Here is a 23,346-nt window from a genome sequence, read left to right as displayed (position 1 = left end):
TATTGATGGATAAATTCTTTTATTTCAGTAAGTGTCAGGTTTAAATCTCATATCCTTCAATTCTTAGTTAGAATTTTGAAAATAAAGTCATCAATAATAAATATTTATTTTGTAAATTAAAGTCTATAAAAACTCACATATGTATATCAAAATAAAATTATTACAAAATCTAACAAAATATGTATTAAAGAAACTCAACATACCGAAAATCGACAGTCAGTTTATGAGTCTTAAGAATGACGTTCATTACAAAGTATCAATTCTTTTCTTTCTATCATGTTGATTTACAAAGAATGAGGACTATTGGATATTAAATGATATGAAGAGTTAATTAAAAATGAATTTATAATTATTGTTTTTAAAAGTAGTGATTAAATTTAGTGTGATAATGGAGTAGAATGAGGAGGTAGAGATGACAACTTATAAAATAAAAGGAAAAAAATATCAAATTAATTGGAAAGAAATAAAAAGAGATAGGTAAGAGACAGAAAAATCTAAATATAGTAAATAAATAATAACCATTAAAAGGTAAGAAAATAAATATAGAATATTAAGTTAAGTTGCCTTTTGTTTTATTTATAAAGTAACTTAAATATAAACTTTATGTTGCAATTTCGTTTCCTTGTATGCTTCTTTTTAATTTATCAATTATACTTTTTTTCATTTTTTATCTTTATTCTTAATTTTTAATTAAAGGATAAAAAAACAGCAAAAGTATTTCTTTTTATTTTCAATCTTTGACCTTTTACTTATTTTTATTAGTATTTTGTCCTTTTTGTTAATTTCTTTTGTTGTTCACTTAGAAAGTTATTCTATTTTATTTTATAACTCAAAAGTCACTTAATTATTGATATTCCACTTAAAAAATCACTCAACTATTGATATTTCATTTAGAAAGTCATTCTATTTTTCGAATCAAAGAATAAAAGTATACTTTGTATAATTATCTTAAATTAATTTAATGTATGAAATTAGAATAACAAATTATTCGTAAATATGTAAGTTATTTTTAATTTTATTTAATTCAAATATTTATACTATATAATTTTTTTAAAATTATTCTTTTGCTTTAAAATTATCTTTATTATATTTAGTTTAGATGTAGTTTTATTTGGGTAGGACTTTCAATATAGAAAATATTTGATTTTTTTAGCATCATCATGAGAGAAAATATAGTATAGGTGACCAATTTAAAGTGGGATGGAGGAAATAAGAAAATAACAATTAACTTTGACACTATTTTAATTGGAGAATATAAAAAAAGATATAAAAATTAATAAAGAGTTTTCTTAATATAGTTAAAATAACTAATAATGTTACATATAGACAATAGAGTGAATATAAGATCGATGAAATTGAATTAATTAATAATTGTGCGAAGCACGGCCAAGTTCCCTAGTTCTTTATAAGATTGAAAATATCACTCTCTTTCTTCTAGGACAAAATAATGAATTTTGAAGATTCATAGTAAATTCAATGGTTGCAAGTTCTGTAATGTCAGTCATTCTAACTATTTTCGTTTTAAATGAATTGTTGTCACTTTTTTCTCGTTTTGAATGAATTGTTTCTTTTATTTTTGTCTATGGTTAATAACCGAATAGCCAAACCAAACCTAACCTAACCGAAACCGATATCAACCAAATCGATAAATATATACTATGTTTGGTTTGGTTTTGATAATTTTAAAACCGATTAAGTTGATTTGGTTTTGGTATTGACCAACAACCGATTCAAACCGACCCGTGAACACCCCTATTAAATTATGTGTAAATTAAGTTGTCATATGCCTTTTAGCGATTGTATTCAAACACTTATGGGTCGTTTGATAGAGTGCATAAAAATAATACTAAATAAAGTATATTAATAATGTTTGCATTAATTATACATAGATTATTTCTTATGCGTTGTATGGTTGGTATATTAAAAATAGCATACATGACATAAAAATATTTATTTATAAAGATATCCTCCATAATTGTGGTAGAAAAGATGTAAAAAGAATTTTAAGGGGTAATGCAGTCTTTGACAGAGGTAATGCATATATTATTTTTGTTAATATACTCTACCAAATGACCCTTAATCTAAGTCATCTTCAAAATGTGTCGTAGAAAACACAAACACATAATAATTCAGATATGAAATTCGTAAAAAAAAAAAAGATTCTTTAAAATATTAAATGTGTTTGCGTGTTCAATCTTCTTCTTCTTTTTTCTATGTATTCTTATATTCCTTTATCAAAATAGCATCCAGCCTCCCACTCTCTTATTACTAAAATATTACCCCTCTGTTCCAATTTATGCCACAATTTTCGTTTTTGGAGAGTCAAATAATTTAAGTTTGATCGAAAATTTGCATATGAAATTTTTAATTTTTTTGTAATAAAATTTTTATATTTATAAACTACGAAAAAAGTACTATAAATCACAATAATTGATAATTCAAAATGTTTAAATGATAGATTTGAATTTCAAAATTCGAAAAGTGTCATATAAAAAGGAACGAAGGGAATAATAAAATCCAAATCTATTACTATTACGTGCCTGTATACAGTTTTTTTTTTTTTGGTATTATAGAAAGAAATTACAGAGACATTTTATTCTATTCTTCTTCACAAATTAAAATTCTGTTCTCCAAATTTCAGCAGAAATTAGTTAGTAATAATGTGCTGTGGAGATGGTGAATGTAGGCCGTTGGCTTTTCTTCTGGGTCTCCCGTTTGCTCTCCTTTCTCTTCTCGTCTCCGTCGTCGGCGTAATCGTCTGGATCGTCGGGTTCGTTCTATTTCTTCTTCTTCGATTACCTTTTGAAGTTAAATTATACTAGCTGATATGGTTAACCTTTTGAATTTGTGTTTGATCGATGTTCTAAAAGTGTTTATCTCGAAATTTGTTTTTTTTTTCAACTTTGGGAAACAACTTTACTACTAGCCTATGGATTTGGTTATAGATTTTAAATAATTTTTTATTTTATTTGAAATTGGAATTGAAAATTAAGTTATATTTTTTGCAAAAAAGTATTTGTGTCAATCTTCATGTTACACAATTTCAAGTTGGATTTGAATTTTGATAGCTAAAAACACTGAATATTAAATAAAGTAATTTTTTTTTAAAAAAATTGAATAAATTTTATGGCCAAAGGAGTTATTTTTCCCATAGAAACATGTTCAAACACAGAAAATAAAGCACTTTTAGTTAGCTTCTTAGAGTTATCCAAACAGACTATTAAATTAAAAATTATCTGAAAAATACTATAGGTAAATTACAATTTCTTATCACGATGGAATACTTTACTGTTACTAATGGAATTATTGATTTTCTTCTTTTTTTATGTACAGGTTGACATTGAGTTGCATATGCCCTTGTTGCCTTTGTGTAACTGTGTTGGTTGAATTGGCATTGGAGTTGATAAAAGCCCCAATTCATGTTATGGAGTGGTTCACTGATCAAATCCCTTGTTAACACACTTTTTTTTTTGTGTACACAATATATTACTTTCCCTTTTTCATTTTTCACATCTCTTACTATATTATTATTATTATGTTGTTGTTGTTGTTGATTGATGTTTGCTTCCATCTTTTATGCATGTAAAAATTCACAAGATCTTGTTTTGTATAAATACTCTGTGTGTATTCTTTTGCTTAATTTCGAGTTCTCACATCCTTCTATTGTACTGTATAATGTATATGCCTCTTTTTTTATCGTTCTTGAGTAAAGTCTACATACATCTAATCCTCCGAAACCTCGTATATGCCACAACCAGAGTCAACAGAGTTCCGATTTCCTATTAAGATAGGAGCGGAGAGAGAGCTAGACGAATCTTATTAGGCTAAAGCAGGTTAGAAATGGATAGCTCGCGGATGGAATTAACAGGATAAATCAGGAGGAGGTTCACCCAAGTGATCACAAAAAAGGGTAAAATATACCATCATTGATGAACAAGCTTAAGATGATCCTAACAAAAAAAAAGGAGGATACTAGCTGTTCCATCTTTGCTAGCAATCACAAAAACAAGTTCCAGGGCCCTTAAAAATTAGGCCCCCCCTCAAACTGGCCCTTGGAAAAAAGCAAAAAGAAAGCGACAACCTGATGACAACCTGATGCACAAAGCATTCTACGTTCACAGAGGGTCGAGAAAGAAAGGACTAAAAACACTTGAGACAGAAAGCAACTAAGATGTGCTCTAAATGCTCAAAATTTCTATTGTGACTGATCTTTCTTCTCCATGCTAACTGATTCTTCTACATGTCCACGTCCAGCAATAAGATCTGTGGCTGTCTTGCCTATCTCCACTATAGTTTCACCAATGGCTTTCAACAGTCCTCCTCCTTGCTTCTGTTGCTGCTGCATGTTTTCCTCTCCTCCTGCTGATTCGAATTCTTGAAAATCATCATTTCCTTCTTCTTCCCACTTTGTTTCTTGCTTTTTCCCACTAATGAATCCACTTCCAGTTTCTCCCTGCAAAGATTTATATCAACCAAATAATACATAGAAATATCTAACATAGTGATGCATAAGCAAGAAAAAAATTTAATTACTCATGTTTTTACCTTGAAGTCATATGATCTCTTAGCTTCTAGTTCCCTCTCAGCTTCAGCTTTCTTCCTAGCTGCATACTCTGCTGCACTTTCTTCAGTTGAAACCACATAGTCCTTTGCATCAGCCAACTTGTTCTCTGCATACCCGAGAACGTTCATTCCAGTGCCAGCAATTGCATCCTTAGTGGCCACCGCCTTTTCCCCGATGTACCCTGCAACATTAGAACCAACACCAACCACAGCTTTTGTGGCCTCTGCAGCTTTCTCTGCTGTATAATGTGCAGCTCCCCAACCAGCCACAGCAGCTTTGTCCTTCACAGTCTCGGCTACTTCCCCTGCATATCCCAATGCTCCTTTTCCCGTTTCTAATGTGACGTCTTTCGCTTCTACTGCTTTCTGCCCAACATAACCTGCTGCATTCTTTGTTGATTGAACTGTAGTTTGTCCAGCACTTGAAAGGGTATCAGTAGTTGCAGCATAAGCTTGCTGACCCTTACCAAGAACTGTGTCCTTGGCCTTCTTTGCAGATTGAGCTGCAGTTTGTCCAGCACTTGAAAGAGTGTCTGTAGTAGCAGCATAAGCTTGCTGACCCTTCTCAAAAGTTGTGTCTTTAGCATTCTTTGCTGATTGAACTGCAGTTTTTTCCTGTGCTTGAAAGGGTGTCTGTAGTAGCTGCATAAGCTTGCTGACCCTTGTCAAGAACTGTGTCCTTAGCCTTCTTTGCAGATTGAGCTGCAGTTTGTCCAGCAGTTGAAAGGGTATCTGTAGTGGCAGCATAAGCTAGCTGACCCTTATCAAAAACTGTATCCTTAGCATAATCTTTAGCTTTCTTTGCAGATTGAGCTGCAGTTTGTCCAGCACTTGAAAGGGTATCTGTAGTAGCACCATAAGCTTGCTGACCCTTGTCATGAACTGTGTCTTTAGCCTTCTTTGCTGATTGAGCTGCAGTCTGTCCTGTGTTTGAAAGGGTGTCTGTTGTAGCAGTATAAGCTTGGTGACCCTTGTCTAGAACTGTGTCTTTGGACTTCTTTGCTGATTGAGCTGCAGTTTGTCCAGCACTTGAAAGGGTGTCTGTGGCAGCAGCATAAGTTTGATGACCCTCGTCAAGTGCTGTGTTTTTAGCATAATCTTTAGCTTGTTGTGCTGATTGAACTACATTTTGTCCTTTGCTTGTAAGGGTATCTTTAGTTGGTGAGTAACCTTGCTGGCTCTTCTTGAGGGCTGTGTTTTTAGCAGCTCCAGTCTTATCAGCAACATAGTCATGTCCACTTTGAACACCATGTGTCATACTATCTTTGGCTTGTGCACCTTTTGATGTTGCATAAGCACCTGTACCAAAGACGGATTCAAGATTGAAAATCATCATATATTCAACATATACCATTGGTAAACATGTAAAAGATCTTGAAGAAATAGTACTACACATTATGTTTTGAACATGAAATCTTAAATCTATCAAATTTAAATCCTGAATTCGCTTCTGACCTGTGGAACCAAGTCCATGACTTGCCAATTCTTTGACATTATCATTACCCTTGTGTCTCTGGCTATGTACTTCAAACTTGACACCTCCTGGCCTCTCTTCAAAAGAATGTTTATCAGAATCATTTGTAACATGAATTGCACCAGGACCAGCAAGGTGAAAATCACTTCCAACTTGTACTTTCACACAAGTAGCAGCAGCAGTGCCACTACCCCTTTTGGGGTCTCTTGTTTTCTTGATTTGGATTTGATGTTGTTCATCAATAATGTTGTCATCTTTTCTTCTTACTTGTTCTGAAGCCATTGGTGTTGGTGGTGGTAACAAAAAAAGTACTAAACTTTGATAATTTTGGTTGGATCTTTTTGATTTTGTCTTGTGTTGAAATGTGAGTGATGAAAGAGGGTATAAAAGAGAAACATAGAGGGTGTAGGTTGTTGACAAGTGGTTCAATTGGTGGTGAGTATTGAGTTTTATGTCATGACACGTGGTGAGATATGGTGGATTTGAGAAAACTTCACTAGTCACCAATTACTTTACAAACGTGTCACTCACTGGATTTGTCTATGTAGCAACTTTAATCTCTTTTTCAGTACATAACTTTTATCTTCTTTGTATTTTTTGAGAGATCAAATTGTCACTTTGTTGAATTGACCTATGTTCCAAGAAGCAAGTTTTGTCTTCTTTGTTCTTTGACATCATTATTAGTCACTGTTTTGTTTAATTATTTATCAGGCACAAGTATCCCTTAGAGCATGATTGAAATCTCAAAGACATACCTTAACTAATTAAGGTTCTATTATCTTTTTGAATTTTTTTTTTTTTGTAATTTTATACACTTTTTGACTTACGGAGTACACTCCGTGACTCCACGTTGTTGAGACGCGTGAGAAATGTTTGTATGCCACATAAACTAAAAAGGTGTACAATATTACAGAAAAGTGGGTTTAGAAAGTAATATGACCTTAATTTAGTTAAAATATATCTCTGAAATTTCGATCATAGTCTAGGGATACTTGTTCCTTTTATCCTATTATTTATCTTACAAAACAACTTGGACTAAGGCATCCTTTCATGCCTAAAGATCTTACACACATTTTACAATTCAAATATCATCCTTCTTATTTTGTCATTCAAATAGAAGTCAATCAAATTCCTAAACAACATACATTTCCCTAGTAAAATAGAATAATGATCATACATAACACTAGAATAAATGACATTTTTTGTGACAACTTTGTTGCCACAAAACTCTACAAGGGACTTTTCATGACGACTTGAAGGCCATTAAGAATAGTTTTGCTGTTGAAATTTATTCGTGACGACCCTTAAAGAATAGTCGAGGTCATTGAAACTTATTCATGATGATCCCTAAATTTCTTCATTATATGTTACTTCCCATGGCAACTTCAAAGGTCATCACTAAAACTATCACTTTTTTTAGTTACGACATTTCTAGAGCGGCCACTAAAACTCTTAGTTTTTGTGGCAACTAAAAAGGTGATAGTTGTAATGTAATAACGATCTTTGAAGTTGCCATGGAAAATAACATTTTAGGGGTCACCACCAATAAGTTTCAGCGACTAGACTATTCTTCAACACTTTCAGGTCATCTTACTTTTCGTGGCAACACTTTTAGAGCGACCACGAAACCCCTACTTTTTGTGGCGACTAAAGGGCTGTCTTGTCGCCGCGATTTCAACCAATAAGAATTGTATAAAGAAGGAGGTTCCAAGTATCAGGCAAACCAGGTAGACACCAATGGCTACAATCTGATCCATGCATATCACTATAATATCCTGGATGTCCATCTTTTCTATATTGTGAAAGAGTTGTAATATCCAATAAATAAACTTTGTTTTTAATGTTTTTGATTACTTTGTTGACCACATTTGCTTCTTGTGGTGTCCCTGCTGGATAATTTGTGCCAAAAAATGGTTGTGTTTGCCCTTTGCATGATTTTGATGGTTCATTCCAATCCTTGCCCCTGAAATTTTTTACCACATTAGCACATTGTAGTTACACATTCGATCGCTCAATAAAAAATATTTACAGTTTCTAGTTATTATACATATATTATACATTTGAGAGGGATAGACATTTTAGTTAATTCTTCTTTCTTTCGTCTTTTATGAAAAAAGTAGAGTGAATAGCTTATATAGTCATTCAACTATAGCAAATCTACTGAAGTCACTTATATTTGTTTTGTATTAATAAAGTTACTCAAGTAATTAGACTAGCTTTTTAACAAAGTCATTATAGAACTAAAAATAGAGGGGATGATTGCATAGATCGTCTTTCAAACTTGGCTTCGTATGAAATATATATATATATATATATAACTCGAGAAGGAATCAAGGAGCTAGATAATTGCTTACTGATAGTGAGTGGGGGAAATTCCTTGGAAGAATACTTTAGTTTTAGATGGGTCAATATTTTTATCGACCCATCTAGCCCAAGTGGTCATTCCTTTGGAGAAAGCAACCAAACGGTCCATATCTTTGACAATTTTCCCCCCATCTTGCATGTAATCCCACCTGCGATATTTACACAATTACGGATGTTAAGTGGATAGCTTGAACTAAATTTATGCAGATTAGAGAGGTTGAATTAATAAATAAATGGATTAATGTTTGGATTGAAATCAAGTTTAGGTAAGATAGACAAAATAATATAGGATAATCTAGTTCGTCCAATTTGATCAAATTCTATTTATTTTTTCTAATATTTTGTTTCATTACCAAATAAAGCTTTTTGTTCTTCATTATAATTACACATATTTTCTTATTATTAATTTGTCTTGTATATTTAGCTAAATCAACTCAAGTTTTAAAAGGATTGACATGAGATATGAGCAAATTGACCTACCATGAAATTAATGGGATAAAATTCACAAACAACCAAAATAACCACATTTTAGTTTCTATCATTAAAAAATAACTATATTGTAAAATTTCAAATTTCAAAGATATATTTGAAAGGTGTTTAGTTAACATTATTTCTATATAAAAATAGGAGAAACTATCTAATCAAACAAATATTCATATCATGTTTACTAATTTTCTTTATAGTTTGAAATAACTATATTTTTTCTCATTATTTAATAATTTCATATTAAATTTCAAGTCAGATACATGCGAATCACATTAGATACACACTGTATACATGTATCTGGGATACCAAATACGCGAGCGAGATATGAGAGTGGCGAGAGATATGAGAGAGAGGTGAGTGAGATTTGTCTATGTATCTTAGATACATGTGAATCACACTAGATATACAATATACATGTATCGGATTTGATTCGCATGGTGTCGTGTATTTTGGGATACCAGATACGCAAGCAAGACATGATCGAGTGGAGATGGGATGGAGGCAAGTGAAATTTGACTATATGTATCTCAGATACATGCAAATCCACTTAAATTCAGTGTATCTAGAATAAATTACACTTAATTTTGAGCACATATTTTCTCGAGATACATGTATCTAGACGCACCAAAATCATGTAACATATGTAATATTGCAAATTAGCGTATATCTAAATGACTAGCCCCTAAACTAGTGAATTTTATATAAGTTACCCATAAAAATATGTCCATCTCAAGTGAGCCCAACCTACTCATCAAATTTAAAAGAATTGGACAAGTCACACTTTTATGAATTAATTTTGCCACCCATATACACAAATACTCAACAATTCCAACTTTATAACAATACTGTCACTACAATATCCAAATTTTCTTCCCAACTGATTTCTATGTTATGTTATTTTATATGTTCTTTATAATAATATTTCATTAAAAAGTTAAAAAGAATATAAAAAATAAACGATATCGTTATAAAAAAATTAAACGGTATACAAATAGATGGACAAAGTTCAACTTACGGTTGAGAGCTGCCAGTGTGAGTCCACCAATGCCATGAATTGAAAATCAATACATCCATTCCCATCCAAGCTTTGCCATCACTAATGGAATCCAACTTCAAAACAGTGCCAATATTTTCTTTGACCATGTCCACCAAGTATGGAGTACGATACATTGACAATCTAACTCCATAGTCCTATACACATTTAATTGTTCGATCAAAAATATTTATAGTCGTTGAACTTAATATACATATATTATACACTAATTATACGCAATTGATTTGTATATGATAAAGAATAATATAAAAATTCATAGATAGTTGAGGGATTAAAAGTGTATCTTTTCCTTCAATTTATGAAATGACAAGCATATCTTGCTAAATATATAGTTGACAAAAAGTTGAACTAAAAAGACAAATAAATAGAAACAATTTGCATGTGGATAGAATTGAATTTCACTCACCAAGAATGCAATTTCAGCAATTCCATTTTTCTTTGTGAGTGAAGTTTTAGCATTTGGCAATGAAGAGTGAATCATGCAACCCAATGACTCCCACATATTCAAACTTAACGAGTCACCCACAAACATTATATTCTTCCCCTTGTATTTTTCCAAGAAAACCAAACCATTGAACCTACAAAATATTTAATAATCAGTTTAAGTTTTATATACTGATAATATAAAATTATTTATATAACTTAGTAAAAAACTTTATTATTGTCAATAATGACGAATAAAGATAGAATAAGGATTTGAATCAAATGAATTCTAGATTCTACAATACAATGTTAACTAAATTCGAAATTTAATTTTTTAAATAAAATACTAGAATTTGACACTTAGTACTTGTACCTATCATTTTTACAATTTTGAGACCTTTTTTCCTTCACACTAGAATCATTTCTTATATCAAATGAATTCAACCGTTTATATATAACTAAAAAAAAAGTTTACTTTTACTATGCTTGTATAGTTTAACTTTTCAGTAAAAGAGATTGGATTCGATTTAACCACCATAACTCTATATAGTTCCATCAGCCAAGAGTCTATCGAAAATAACATTTCTATCTCATAAGGAAAGGATAAGGTGTATGTACTTTCTACCCTCCTCAGTCCTTACACATAGAATCACACCTCTAATAACTATCAACAACAACAAATTCAGTGTAGTCCCTAAACAGGGTCAGGAGAGAATAGAATTAATATAGACAAACGTTACTCTTACCTGATGAAAATAAAAAGGTTCTTTCCAAAAAAGCAAAACTTCGACTCAAGTAAGACACATCAAAGCAGGAGGAAGTGACAAAAGGTAATGAAAAAAAAAAGGCAAAAATGGAAAAAAGAGAAAGTAGTACTCTACCTTGGGAGGTTGCAGGAGGAAGGTTGCCATCTATATTTAAGGTACAAATTATCAGGCCTCTTGTACTTCTGGCAATTGAATTCATTATCAATAAATGGACATTTTGAAAAATCATACATAGGATATGAAGAATCAAAAACCCATTTTCCAATAAAAATATTGCACCCAATATTGCTAATTGCATCTATTGAATAATTAGTAGCATTTACATAATTATTTATTCTTACAAAAAATATCAAGAATAGAGAGAGTAACAAAAATCCCATCTTAAAAAGATAGCAATTTGTATAATTTGTGAAGTGAGAAGAATAGGATGATGTACTATATATATAATATATAGTATGAATATTATAAATTAAATTTGCAAGAATTTTGATTTGTTTTTTTTTTATATGAGATGTGGGGGCATCATGGTGTGGTTTTATTTGAAAATTTGGAACAACACATGATTGATTATTTTTTCGCATGGATTTTATTTTGGAGGGTAGTTTGATCCCAAAACTTTTTGCCATATAGGATGTTTCATGGAAAAAGAAAACAGCTAGGTAGGTACTTGAGTTCACTTTTTACTTATCTTAGCCAGCTTGGAGTTTTGATAAAGTTGTAATTGCTCCGTAATCTATAGGTTACGAGTTTAAGTTGTGGAAACTACTATTAATATATGTATTAGTATAAGTTGTCTACATCACACTTTTTAGGTGTGGTCCTTTTCTGACCACCATGTGAATGCAAAATACTTTGTATATCGAATTGTTTTTTCATAGCCTTTTATTTTATTTTGTATAAAGATTCAATATTCGGAAAATATTGATCTCATTAATATTGATTTGTATCGTGTAAGGCTCATTCAAATTTCAGTGTATGAACTCGAGATCTTAATTTTGTTAAAGTTAAAGAAATCTCATTCATTCTACCATATTCTAACTTGATATAGTTCTTCACTATTTCTAATTAGTTACTCCCTCCGCAGGGGGGGAGCCAACATGTCTTTAGGGGTTCATTCGAACCCCCTTTGGTGGAAAATATTACTATATACATGTTTAAAATTATTTTTTAGATGTATATAATAGATATCGAACCCCCTCGACTAGTTCGTATGTTTACTCCTTTGGATTTTGAACTCCCTTATTAAAAATTTTGGCTCCGCCATTGTCCCTCCGTATTATTTTATATAATGTGTGAAGTTATATCCATCCCATCATATTTTTTTATATAATTTCTTACTACTATTAATTAGCTACTCATATTGTTAATCGCTATTTATGTGACGATTTTTGATTGGAGACAAAAAAATAATAATTTTGAAATATCTTAAAATTTATAATCTTAAATAAGTCGTAAATATTTATGCGACCATTATAAAATGTTGGGTTGGGAAGCATAGGGAAACAATAATGTATTATATTATATATGTAGCCGGAAGAGAATAAACTAAAATGATGTTTGTAAGAATTATATTTATTATAAATGAAATGTGGGGGCAACATGGAGTTATTTTATTTGCAATAAATTGGAACTACACATGCTGATTATATTATTTTTTTCATTTAAAAATGGAGGAAACTAAGCACTCTTTTTTTGAAAAAAGTTATTTTCACATGGATTTTCTTTTGGATGGTAGTTGATCCCCAAAACTAATTTCACCATAGAATGTTTCATGAAAAAGGAAAAAAAATTACAATATATTTTTTTTAATTTTGTAAAATAGCAATTTAATCTTCAAAATTGAGGATTATGCAGTAGTTGAAAGAGTTGCTCGAAAGCTTGATGAAGAAGCGAAAAAAACCTATACATTCTATTTTCTCAACTTAGTGAAGGATTTTTTTTCTTACTAGTCAAGTGGTAAGGTAGGGCGTTATTCGATGAAGAAAACAGACTTTAAAAAAGTATCTGGTTAGAGGAAAGGACTGCAAATTCTTATGTTAGATGTTCGAATCCACTTCTAAAGCAGACAAGATTTAAACCGTAGTCGAGGGTGAGCCATGAAGTGCTAATCTAAAAATAGATTCAGAATTTGAAATCTTAATTCGAAAGGTCATGAAAACTATTTACAAAAATAATAATTAAAAGAGGATAAATTTTCTAAACATAATTAAGGACCAAAATTAGAATTTTGCAAATAATCATTACTTTCTTATGTGTTATATATGACCCCTACCCAAGTTGAAATTAAAATCTGAAAAATACTATCTGTCCACATGATTAATTCCACTATATATCACACTCAATTTACACACTAAAATATTGAATACATATTAATATTTTTATGTGGATTTATGTATAAATCTTGCCAACTCATGAGAGTTGCCTCATAAATTATTTGTTTCTACAAGGTGCTTGATTTAGTATGCACATATTTTAATTAATTTATCATATACAAATAACATTATATTAATATAAATATTGAATAACTTGAGTGTTTTTGTACTCGTTGAAATTTGAACTTGATATACTTCTTATTCGATTAAAAATTATTTGCATCAAATGCATAATAATATAAGAAAAATATCTTTCACATGCACATTTATCATTATGTCATGATTAAGTTGTATATATTTTCACTTTTATTAAATTTTTATTGAGTTTTCCTTGACTTTATTGATCACTATCCGTGCAACAACTTGGGTGCTAAATTTTTTATACTTTCGTAACGATTTAATTTGATATCTTCATGTGGATTTATTATTTATAGGTTAACATCAATCAAGCATTTTAATTTGAATAAAATTATTGTGACAACTATTGTCCACATTATCACCTTCTAAGTCAATGCAAAATTAATTAGTATAACAAATTCATTTTTTTTCTAGTATCCTTTTTTCCCCATTTAGATAAGTGTGTGTATCATTTCAAGAGTATAGTCATAGCATGGACTTTGGCTATCGTGAATTTATTAATGTAGGCACGTCAATTATTTTATTTTTCATTTGGTGTCTGATATTTATTTTAAGGCTTGATTAATTTAAATTCACATAAAATTTTATATATCCATGTCATAAACATGAAATGTTTGATTATTGATAAGTGAATACTTACCACTTGGCATCGAGATGAAATGGAGGTGTGAGATCGGGGAAGGGTGTGTGTATTAATATATGTTTCTTCATTTACTTTGTATCTTACTAACTTATTTATGTTTTCTTACTACCTTGCTTTGAAAACTATTCTTTGAGCCGATCGAGGATCTATCAGAAATAGTCTCTCCAATCCATAAAGATAGAGTAGTTAAGATTTGTGTACATCCTAACCTCTTTAGACCCTATTTATAAGACTACACTGGATATATTATTATGTAGTTGGATCAGAGCAAAGTGTTTCGGTGGAAAGGAGACAATCAATTGTGAATGATACTTATGGAACTTCCCTACTTCTCTACGATGCACTAAGGTAAGTCATTTTTCTAATTTTTAAAAACTTATTTTTCTAGATAAAATAACTAAACATGGAAAAAAATTGTTTTGTCATACCAAACATACTTTTAATAACAATTTTTTTAGCCACATAAATATTACGATATGTTTTAAAAGCATAAATTTCAATTAGGAAAAAAAGGGTAAAGAATAAATTGAAAACATGAAAGAAATTTTTTTGTCATACCAAACATACTTTTAATAACAATTTTTCTTGCCACATTAATATTATGATATGTTTTAAAAGCACAAATTTCAATTAGAAAAAAAAAAAGAGGTAAAGAATAGATTGAAAACAAGACTCTTATCTTAATAGACTAATTGACTTCTAAAAGAAGACAATTAGTTGTTAGATTAGGTTGTGATAAATAAAAGGAGATTATTATCCTCTTAATTAGAATATGACTTTCCTTCTAATCAAGCATTTCAAAATTATCACTCGAATATAATTACATTTTCAAAAGTATATTATATACTTTTAAAAAGTGTGGGCCCACCAGAAATATTATAAATAAAGCATCCTCCCAATTAATTAAAAATAATATGAGTACCATACATGAAGAACTAGTAAAGTGAACCTAAAAAGTCATGTGTGGTCATTAATTAACATAACTTTCTTTCATTATTCAATGTTAGGTTATCTACGACATTAATAACCATTGAGATAGGGGTGTGGGAGAGGTAATGGAGTTATGAATATTACTAACCTAGTAGTGAAGATTATGGACATTCACTCCTAAATAATAATATTTAATTTATAACACTTCATTTATATATCATAAACAATTTTTAATTAAAATACAACATTTCCGCACAACGAATTACATTGTCAGTCTCCTAATTGTCAGATATATAGATCGTCTTTATGAATTAATGAAAATGTGCAAAAATTATATTTGCATTTGTCATTTTATGAGTCTCTTCCTTTTTGTGTATTACATCGTCACTATTTTTACAATACTCACTAGTTCAGAACTAATTATGGAAGTCATTTGATCCAAACATTATCGAGATACCGCTAATAATCAATGAATAACAAATATTTTTCCTTATGACCTTTTTTGACCTAAGAATGTGATGAGTCAACATTAAATATCAAACGACTCCATCCATCCGAATTGGTTCTTCCTAGAGAACAAAGAAATAGATCATCTGATCTTGAAATTTAACAATCAATTTATAATCTATAAAATCAGAAGATTATATCTAAATATCAAGAGCTAGAATTTGTTACCTACACACCTTTTCTTCTTTAATTAATAACTATCCCCAGTTGTTCCAACTTTCTTATAAGATGAAACAAAAATATAAATAACAAGAAGAAAAAGGAAATGAAGTTAGGATAAAATAACAATTGACAAATAAAGTGTCCATACGTCAAAGCAAACATAACAAGAAATTTGATATGGTATGAAAACTATTGTCTTTAATTTTCTTATCATATTTGAGTTTTAATTTTTTTTTAAATAAAAAATTAAAGTATTATCTAATTTTACTTATTTGAAAAAAATAAATAATTAGACCTCATTATTCACAACTGGCTACTCCTTTTTTGAAGAAAATTTAGACCTCTATCAATTGAAAATCCATCTTCTCATATCATAACATAATAGCATTTACAGTGTAATCGTGTTAAGAGTAATGAGAGTGTGAGTGGGGTTAGGGGGTCCAAGGGGTGGGTGGGGTAGGGTTGGTGTGATGGGGATGGGTATGTGAGAGGACAGAGGTGGGAGGGAAGATGGTGTGAGGGGGTGGGGTAGAACTGTAGAAGGGACACGATCAACATAAAATGTCATTTATGGGATTTATTTTACTAATTTCACCAACAAAAAAAAGTCATTTTCATTATCTTTAAGAAATTTATTTCTAAAAAAAATATTTAATTTTTTTTTTGACTAATCAAACATAAAAGAAAATAAAAAAATTTGAAAAACATTCTCCTCATCCCATCCCATGCCAAAATACACCTAAGTGGAAAAACATATGAAACCTTAGAAGAAAAGGCACAAAATTGAAATTATGTTATTCTCCTGTTTCAATTTGTTTGTACAATTTTTCTTAATCAGTTAAATAAATTTTTATTTTTTTTTGACAATTCTTTCATTTCAATTTTCCGCATGACATATATAAGATTACAAAAATAAAAAATTATTTTGATATATTTGATGTATCTTTAATTTATGCTTATAATATTCAAACGTTTTTAAACACAATAGGACAAACAAATTAAACCGAAAGGTGAATTAAGTTTTGTTTGTGTCAAAGGCTGGCCTACTGAAATAGCTTGCCGTATCTGAAATCCTAAACAACAGACCACCTTACAACAATTTTTGGAATGAAGCATTTGCACATTAATAAATTAATTATTAAGTGGGGTTTAATTGGTTGTATATATTTACCTAACTATTTTATTAATGGAGTGTCAATACCAAGTGTACTAATTAGCTGCCAAAGTTCATAATTAGATTATTTGGTGAAATCCTATGTTTACGCAAAGGATGATCTCATTATATTTGTTCTATTGATTGGACTCTTTTGACTCTTTTTCATGTCTAAAAATGTTATACTGACAAACACCCTTTCTTTTTAATCAATTAAAGCTTTTTGACATTAATAATTATGTTTTTTGATGAATATATAAATAATAAAATATTATTCTAAGTATAAATATATACGTAATTTAGATGAGTATTATAGGAGATCGGAGTGAGGTTGGATGGGGGTTACGGGGTGAAAGTGGTGATGAGGTTTATTGAAGAGTAGAAATGATATAATCAATATGAAATTTTATTTGTAGAACTCGATTTATCTATTTTCATCCTCTTTAAATAACTTATTTTCCTAAAGAAAATATTTTCTAAATTTTTTAATCAATCAGAAAATTAGAAAGCATTTTCAAGAAAATATTTACCTCCATACCGAATATACCCCATAAATGCCCAAAAATGTAGTTAAAATGGTGAGATATGTGCGTACTTCTCCTCAACTCCGTATGAAAGATTCCATAAAGGTTTCGCGAAAATATCAACCATAAATTTTTAGGAATTGGGAAATTTTTTCGTGTGTTAGCCGATGAATATTTTGGTGACATGACTTTCAGATTATCTTTGTGGAATCTTTACGGAACCATGCATAGGGCGTTAAGAGCAGTACATTGTCACGCCCCGAGCCTACACCCTGGGCGGGGCTGGCACTCGAGAACCATTTCTAGCCCCAAGCGAACCCTTGGCCTGGCTAGACTCTCAGCGAAAGACTCTAAGCATTATTACAATGATCAAATGCAATTATAAAACAACTGTCTCAAATTAAACTCAGAACATTTAAGGTTAAAACATTCAACTAGCCATAGATGGCAACTCAACTCTTAACATAAGAAATAACAATGTAAAGACAACTGAACTACTAACTGTCTCTGAAGCAAGGAGGAATGTCGGAACAAGACCCCCGATCATCCTAACAACTAAAGTACTAAAGCAATGCAAAAGGAGCCCTCCGAAAAGCAATGAGGCTCACCAACTGACTCTGAGTGCTCAACTGGATCAACAAGGCATTGGATGTTGATCCTGGTTACTTGTGTCTGCATCATAAAAAGATGCAGGCCAAATGGCATCAGTACATTGAATGTACAAGTATGCGAGGAGAATACTAAACAAGACATAAACTTGAAAAGAATCTGAAAGGAACACTTACCTTGGCTTTACTCAACCCATGAATAACTCAACTCAACTGCGAAGTAAAACAACAATAATGGTGTAGTTATACAAAGCATTTAAAACAGGAGGTAGCAACTCAATTTGTTAAAGAAATGCAATAACAACTCAGTTTACATGTAAAGTAATATAATACCGTGGGAGTTTTTCTAATCAACAACCACCATTATGAGCCTAAGTAATGATACAACGTCTTGCCCACGCTGCCAGAACTATCCTATACTTTACCGTCATATAGACGCCTTAACTAAGTAGATCCACTAGTCTATGCTAAAAAACACTAAGGAATCATCTAAAAAGTATGATCATTTTCTGCTTATGATGGTTACATGTTTATGGAGACTTGATTTATTATGAACTCGCGTCCCCATAGCGGTGCTCAATATTACTCCCAAAATATATTCAGCTTATATGTTTATAAAACAAAACCCTTTCTTTGGTTTGAGATAATTACTCAAAACTTAGTTTAAAAGCTCTCTTGGAAATCGGTGTTTTCTTTCTTGCTCAAATGTGAAAATATTTTAACCCTTGGGAATACTTAGTTCCCGTATAATCTTTGAAGAAAATGAACTTTACTCTTACTCTTTACTCAACTCAAAGCTTAAATCTTAAAACAAAGTTAAAACGTTTGTGAAAGACTTTTGGAACACTCTATGAACTTCTCTTGCCTTAACTCTTAACCTCTTGACTTAACTCTTAACTTCCCTTGAATTGAAGTATGGATTCAAGGCTCATGATCTCATATTAATGATGATTTCATTATGTTTAGACATACCTTAGAGTATAGAAATCGACTAGAAAACATAGGTACATTGCTAAGGAACTAGTACGGAAATAAGGGGAACAAGGTGGAAGAACTGGCGTCCCTGGCACTCTGAGAGGCGCAAGGTGCCAACCCTTTAATTTCAGGGACTGGGTTGGGGCGCTCTGGCTAGCGCGACGCCCAAGAACCCAAATTTCAGAGCCCCAGTTGGGCGGCACCCAGCCCCCTGCCCAGGTGGGTTTCGACTTTTCTTCTTCGTTTTTCAACTTTAAACCCCCTACTTCAACCTAGTTCTTTCCCCAAACACTTAGAATCAACTATACCATCAATATATGTAAGATTCTACTCGAAATCACACCTAAAATCATGAATCAAACTCAAGAAACTTCAACAACAAGAACCTACAAGATTTCAAACGAATTATCATCAAGAACTCATAAGATTTGCTTTCAAAACAATACAAATTCGCTGAATTGAATCATGATTGGCACGTGGGTGAACTAACCCAACGCTATGTGATCTCACATACCTCGTAGGATTGAATCATTGGCGAAATCCACAACCAAATTGTATGACCTTGACGAATCTTGATTTTTCTTCTCTTTTCTCCTCTTTTTTCTTTTCTTCAAGCCCTAGCGTGAATTTCCAATTTTCTAAACTGATCTAATTCTGATTTGACCTCAATTAAACTCCTAAAATCGAAATAAAATAATCGGCTAAGGAAAATACCAAACTACCCTTCCAAAATCTGGATGGGACTTTCCTTATCCAAACAACCCAACTTCCAATGGGCATATCTCACTCATACAAACTCAGAATCGCGCAAACTCGACGGCGTTGGAAAGATAATTCCAAGATATTTCCTACGGTATCTGGAAGCATACCTTTGATCAAAATCTCAAACTTAACTTAACAAATTTCCAGATTTTTTTTTCATTCTTTCCTAAAATGACTCTTTCCAATTCTAACGTTTTCTAGTTCTTTCAAATAGCGAGATGTTATATACATACCGTCTCAAAATCTTTAGAGTCCATTTTGGGAATTAAGCGGTTAATTTACAAGAATTATGTGATTATCTCAATTTTTCGTGTGTGTTGGCCCATGAATATTTTGGTGATATGACTTCCGAACGATTTCTTTGTGAAACCTTTACGGATCCCTCCGTAGAGAGTTGGAAGAGCAATATGTACAATCTCATAATTTTTAGAGTACATATTTTTGTATTTAGGGGTCAATTTATAGGAATTAAGTGATATTCTCAGTTTTAATGTGTTAGTTAGCCCAAGAATACTTTCGTAATATGGCTTCCGGATAATTTCTTTGTAAAACCTTTACGGAACCCTCCGTAGTGAGTTGGGGAGCAGTACCTATAGTCTCACAATTTCTAAAGTCTATTTTGGGCATTTAGGGGCCAATCTATCGAATTAGGCGATTATCTCAGTTTTTCGTGTTTGTTAGCCCATGAATATTTTGGTGATATGACTTCCGAACTATTTCTTTGTGAAACCTTTACAGAACCCTCCGTAGGGAATTGAGGAAGCAGTATGTACACACAATTTTTAGAGTCTATTTTGGACATTTAGGGCCAATTTACATGAATTAGGTGATTTTCTCAGTTTTTAATGTGTGTTAGCCCATTAATATTTTGGTGGTATGACTTCTGGACGATTTCTTTGCAAAACCATTACGAAATCCTCTGTAGGGAGTTTGGGAAACGGTACGTACAGTCTCACAATTTTTAGAATCCATTTTGGACATTTAGCGGCAAATTTACAAGAATTAGGTGATTTTCAAAGTTTCGTGTTTGTTAGCCCAGAAATATTTTGGTGATATGACTTTCAGACGATTTCTTTGCAAAACCTTTACGGAACCCTCTATAGAGAGTTGGGGGAGCAGTATGTATAGTCTCACAATTTTTAGAGACCATTTTGGGCATTACGGGTCAATTTACAGGAATTAATTTTCTCAATTGTCGTGGGTGTTAGCCCATGAATATTTTGGTGATATGACTTTCAGTCGATTTCTTTGTGAAACATTTGCAGAACCTTCCGTAGGGAATCAGGCTAGCAGTACGTACAGTCTCACAATCTTTAGAGACCATTTTGGGAATTTAGAGGCCAATTTACAAGAATTAGGCAATTTTCTCAATTGTTTGTGTGTGTTAGTCAGTGAATATTTTGGTGATATGGCTTCTGGACAATTTCTTTACTAAACCTTTACGAAACACTCTATAGGGATTTGGGGAGCTGTAGGTACGGTGTCACAATTTTTAGAGTCTACATTGGGCATTTAGGGGCCAATTTACAAGAAATAAGTGATTTTCTCAGTTTTCGTGTGTGTCAGGCCATGAATATTTTGGTGATATGGATTTTGAACTATTTCTTTGCGAAATTTTTATGGAACCCTCCGTAGGGAGTTGGAGGAGAAATACGTATAGTCTCGCAATTTTTAGAGTCTATTTTGGGCATTTAGAGACCAATTTACAGGAAGTGAGCGATTTTCTTAGTTTTTCATGTGTGTTAGCCCATAAATATTTTGGTGATATGGTTTCTGGACAATTTCTTTGCAAAACCTTCACAGAACCCTCTGTAGGGAGTTTGGGAAGTAGTACGTATAGTCTCGCAATTTTAAGAGTCCATTTTGGACATTTACGAGCCAATTTATAGGAATCAAGCGATTTTTTAAGTTTTTCGTGTGTGTTAGTCCATAAATATATTAGTGATATAGATTCAGAACGATTTTTTTGCAAAAACTTTAGTTTTTTTTTTATAACCGAGAAATCCGTCTGTGACCCGCCTTTTGGACCAATCACAACTTTCTAAACTCGGTGGAGAATGGGCCCACCCCTCTACCCTTCTCCACTTAAACATCGGGCTTCGCTTTGCATGGTGTGGGGCTTGAACCTGCGACCTAAGCCACAAATCATCCACCTTTTGCCACTTGAGCTAGGCCTTGGGGGCTTCTTTGCGAAACCTTTATAGAACTCTCTGTAAAGAGTTGGGGGAGCAGTACGTACAGTCTCACAATCTTTAGAGTCCATTTTGAGCATTTATAGACCAATTTGTAGAAATTGGGCGATTTTCTCACATATTTTTTTTGTGTGTTATCCCATGAATATTCTGGTGATATGACTTCCAGATGATTTCTCTATGAAATCTTCATAGAACCCTCCATAGGAAGTTTGGATAGCAGTACGTACAGTCTCACAATTTTTAAAGTCCATTTAGAGAATTTAAGGGCCAATTTTCAAGAACTAGTCAATTTTCTTAATTTTTTGTGTGTGTTAGCCCATGAATATTTTGATGATATGGCTTCCGGGTGATTTCTTTGCAAAACTTTTACGTAACCCTCCATAGAGAGTTTGGGTAATAGTACGTACAGTCTCACAATTTTCAGAGTTCATTTTGACCATTTAGAGGCCAATTTACTAGAATCGGACAATTTCTCAATTTTTCATGTGTGTTAGCCTATGAATATTTTGGTTATTTAGCTTTCTGATGATTTCTTTGTGAAACCTTTACGGAACCCTTTGTAGGGAGTTTTGATAGCAGTATGTACAACCTCACAATTTTTAGAGTCCATTTTTGGAATTTAGGGGCCAAATTTTTGGAACTAAGTGATTTTCTCAGTTTTTCATGTGTGTTAACCAATGAGATAACACACGAAAAACTGAGAAAATCGCCTAATTCCTGTAAATTCCAAAATATGTCCTAAAAATCATGAGACATACGTATTGTCCCCCCAATTTCCTATAGAGGGTTCTGTAAAGGTTTCGCAAGAAATTCGACTGGAACTTATATCACCAAAATATTCATTGGTTAACTAACACACGAAAAATTGAGAAAATCACCTAATTTATGTAAATTGGCCCGTAAATGCCAAAATATATCCAAACAAATGGTGAGACTGTATGTACTGCTCCTCAACTCCCTACGAAGGATTCAGTAAAACTTTTTCGTAAAAAAATCAGTTGATAGTCATATCACCAATATATTCATGGGCTAACACACGAAAAACTGGAAAAACCCCCTATATCCTGTAAGTTGCCCTTTGCTATCCATGATTTATTTGGTATTGTAATCATAGTTGTTTGCCATTGGATGCCAACTCATCTAATTAATCCAGATTCTTGTCGTGTGAAATTCACCCCCAAGGAGAGAAACATATTTGGTCTTACACTGAGTTTTTCTATTCTCAAGACTTGAATCTAAGATCTCT

The 23,346-nt window shown here is 31.9% G+C and overlaps 2 protein-coding genes and 1 pseudogene across 2 annotated transcripts; 1 reads left to right on the top strand and 2 right to left on the bottom strand.

Annotated features, from left to right (window-relative positions):
* The first annotated feature begins 2,660 nt into the window (after positions 1-2,660).
* Positions 2,661-3,640, top strand: LOC125835127 (signaling peptide TAXIMIN 1-like). The gene is made up of 2 exons (XM_049514268.1): positions 2,661-2,770; positions 3,334-3,640. Exons 1-2 carry the CDS (start codon positions 2,661-2,663, stop codon positions 3,455-3,457), a joined length of 234 nt encoding a protein of 77 aa, XP_049370225.1. The 3' UTR covers positions 3,458-3,640.
* Positions 3,641-4,195: 555 nt separating this feature from the next.
* On the bottom strand, positions 4,196-6,319 carry LOC125835410 (seed biotin-containing protein SBP65-like; annotated as a pseudogene).
* A 1,382-nt stretch (positions 6,320-7,701) lies between these two features.
* Positions 7,702-11,538, bottom strand: LOC125835179 (protein trichome birefringence-like 39). The gene is made up of 5 exons (XM_049514308.1): positions 11,246-11,538; positions 10,348-10,519; positions 9,903-10,078; positions 8,392-8,550; positions 7,702-8,000 (listed from the first exon to the last, which is right to left on the bottom strand). Exons 1-5 carry the CDS (start codon positions 11,509-11,511, stop codon positions 7,712-7,714), a joined length of 1,062 nt encoding a protein of 353 aa, XP_049370265.1. The 5' UTR covers positions 11,512-11,538; the 3' UTR covers positions 7,702-7,711.
* Between the last annotated feature and the right edge of the window lie 11,808 nt (positions 11,539-23,346).

This window comes from Solanum verrucosum, unplaced genomic scaffold (genome assembly GCF_900185275.1).
Source record: "Solanum verrucosum unplaced genomic scaffold, falcon-dt-bn FXZP01000119.1, whole genome shotgun sequence".
NCBI lineage: Eukaryota > Viridiplantae > Streptophyta > Magnoliopsida > Solanales > Solanaceae > Solanum > Solanum verrucosum.
Note: the sequence above shows the minus strand (reverse complement) of the source record. Positions and strands in the feature narration are given on the sequence as shown.

Coding starts and splice junctions, on each gene's coding strand:
- LOC125835127 (XM_049514268.1), top strand. CDS start 2,661: ATGTGCTGTGGAGATGGTGAATGTAGGCCGTTGGCTTTTCTTCTGGGT. Junction 2,771..3,333: donor GTAATCGTCTGGATCGTCGG/GTTCGTTCTATT, acceptor TTTTATGTACAG/GTTGACATTGAGTTGCATAT.
- LOC125835179 (XM_049514308.1), bottom strand. CDS start 11,511: ATGGGATTTTTGTTACTCTCTCTATTCTTGATATTTTTTGTAAGAATA. Junction 10,520..11,245: donor TCCTCCTGCAACCTCCCAAG/GTAGAGTACTAC, acceptor AATATTTTGTAG/GTTCAATGGTTTGGTTTTCT. Junction 8,551..9,902: donor CACACTGGCAGCTCTCAACC/GTAAGTTGAACT, acceptor TAAATATCGCAG/GTGGGATTACATGCAAGATG.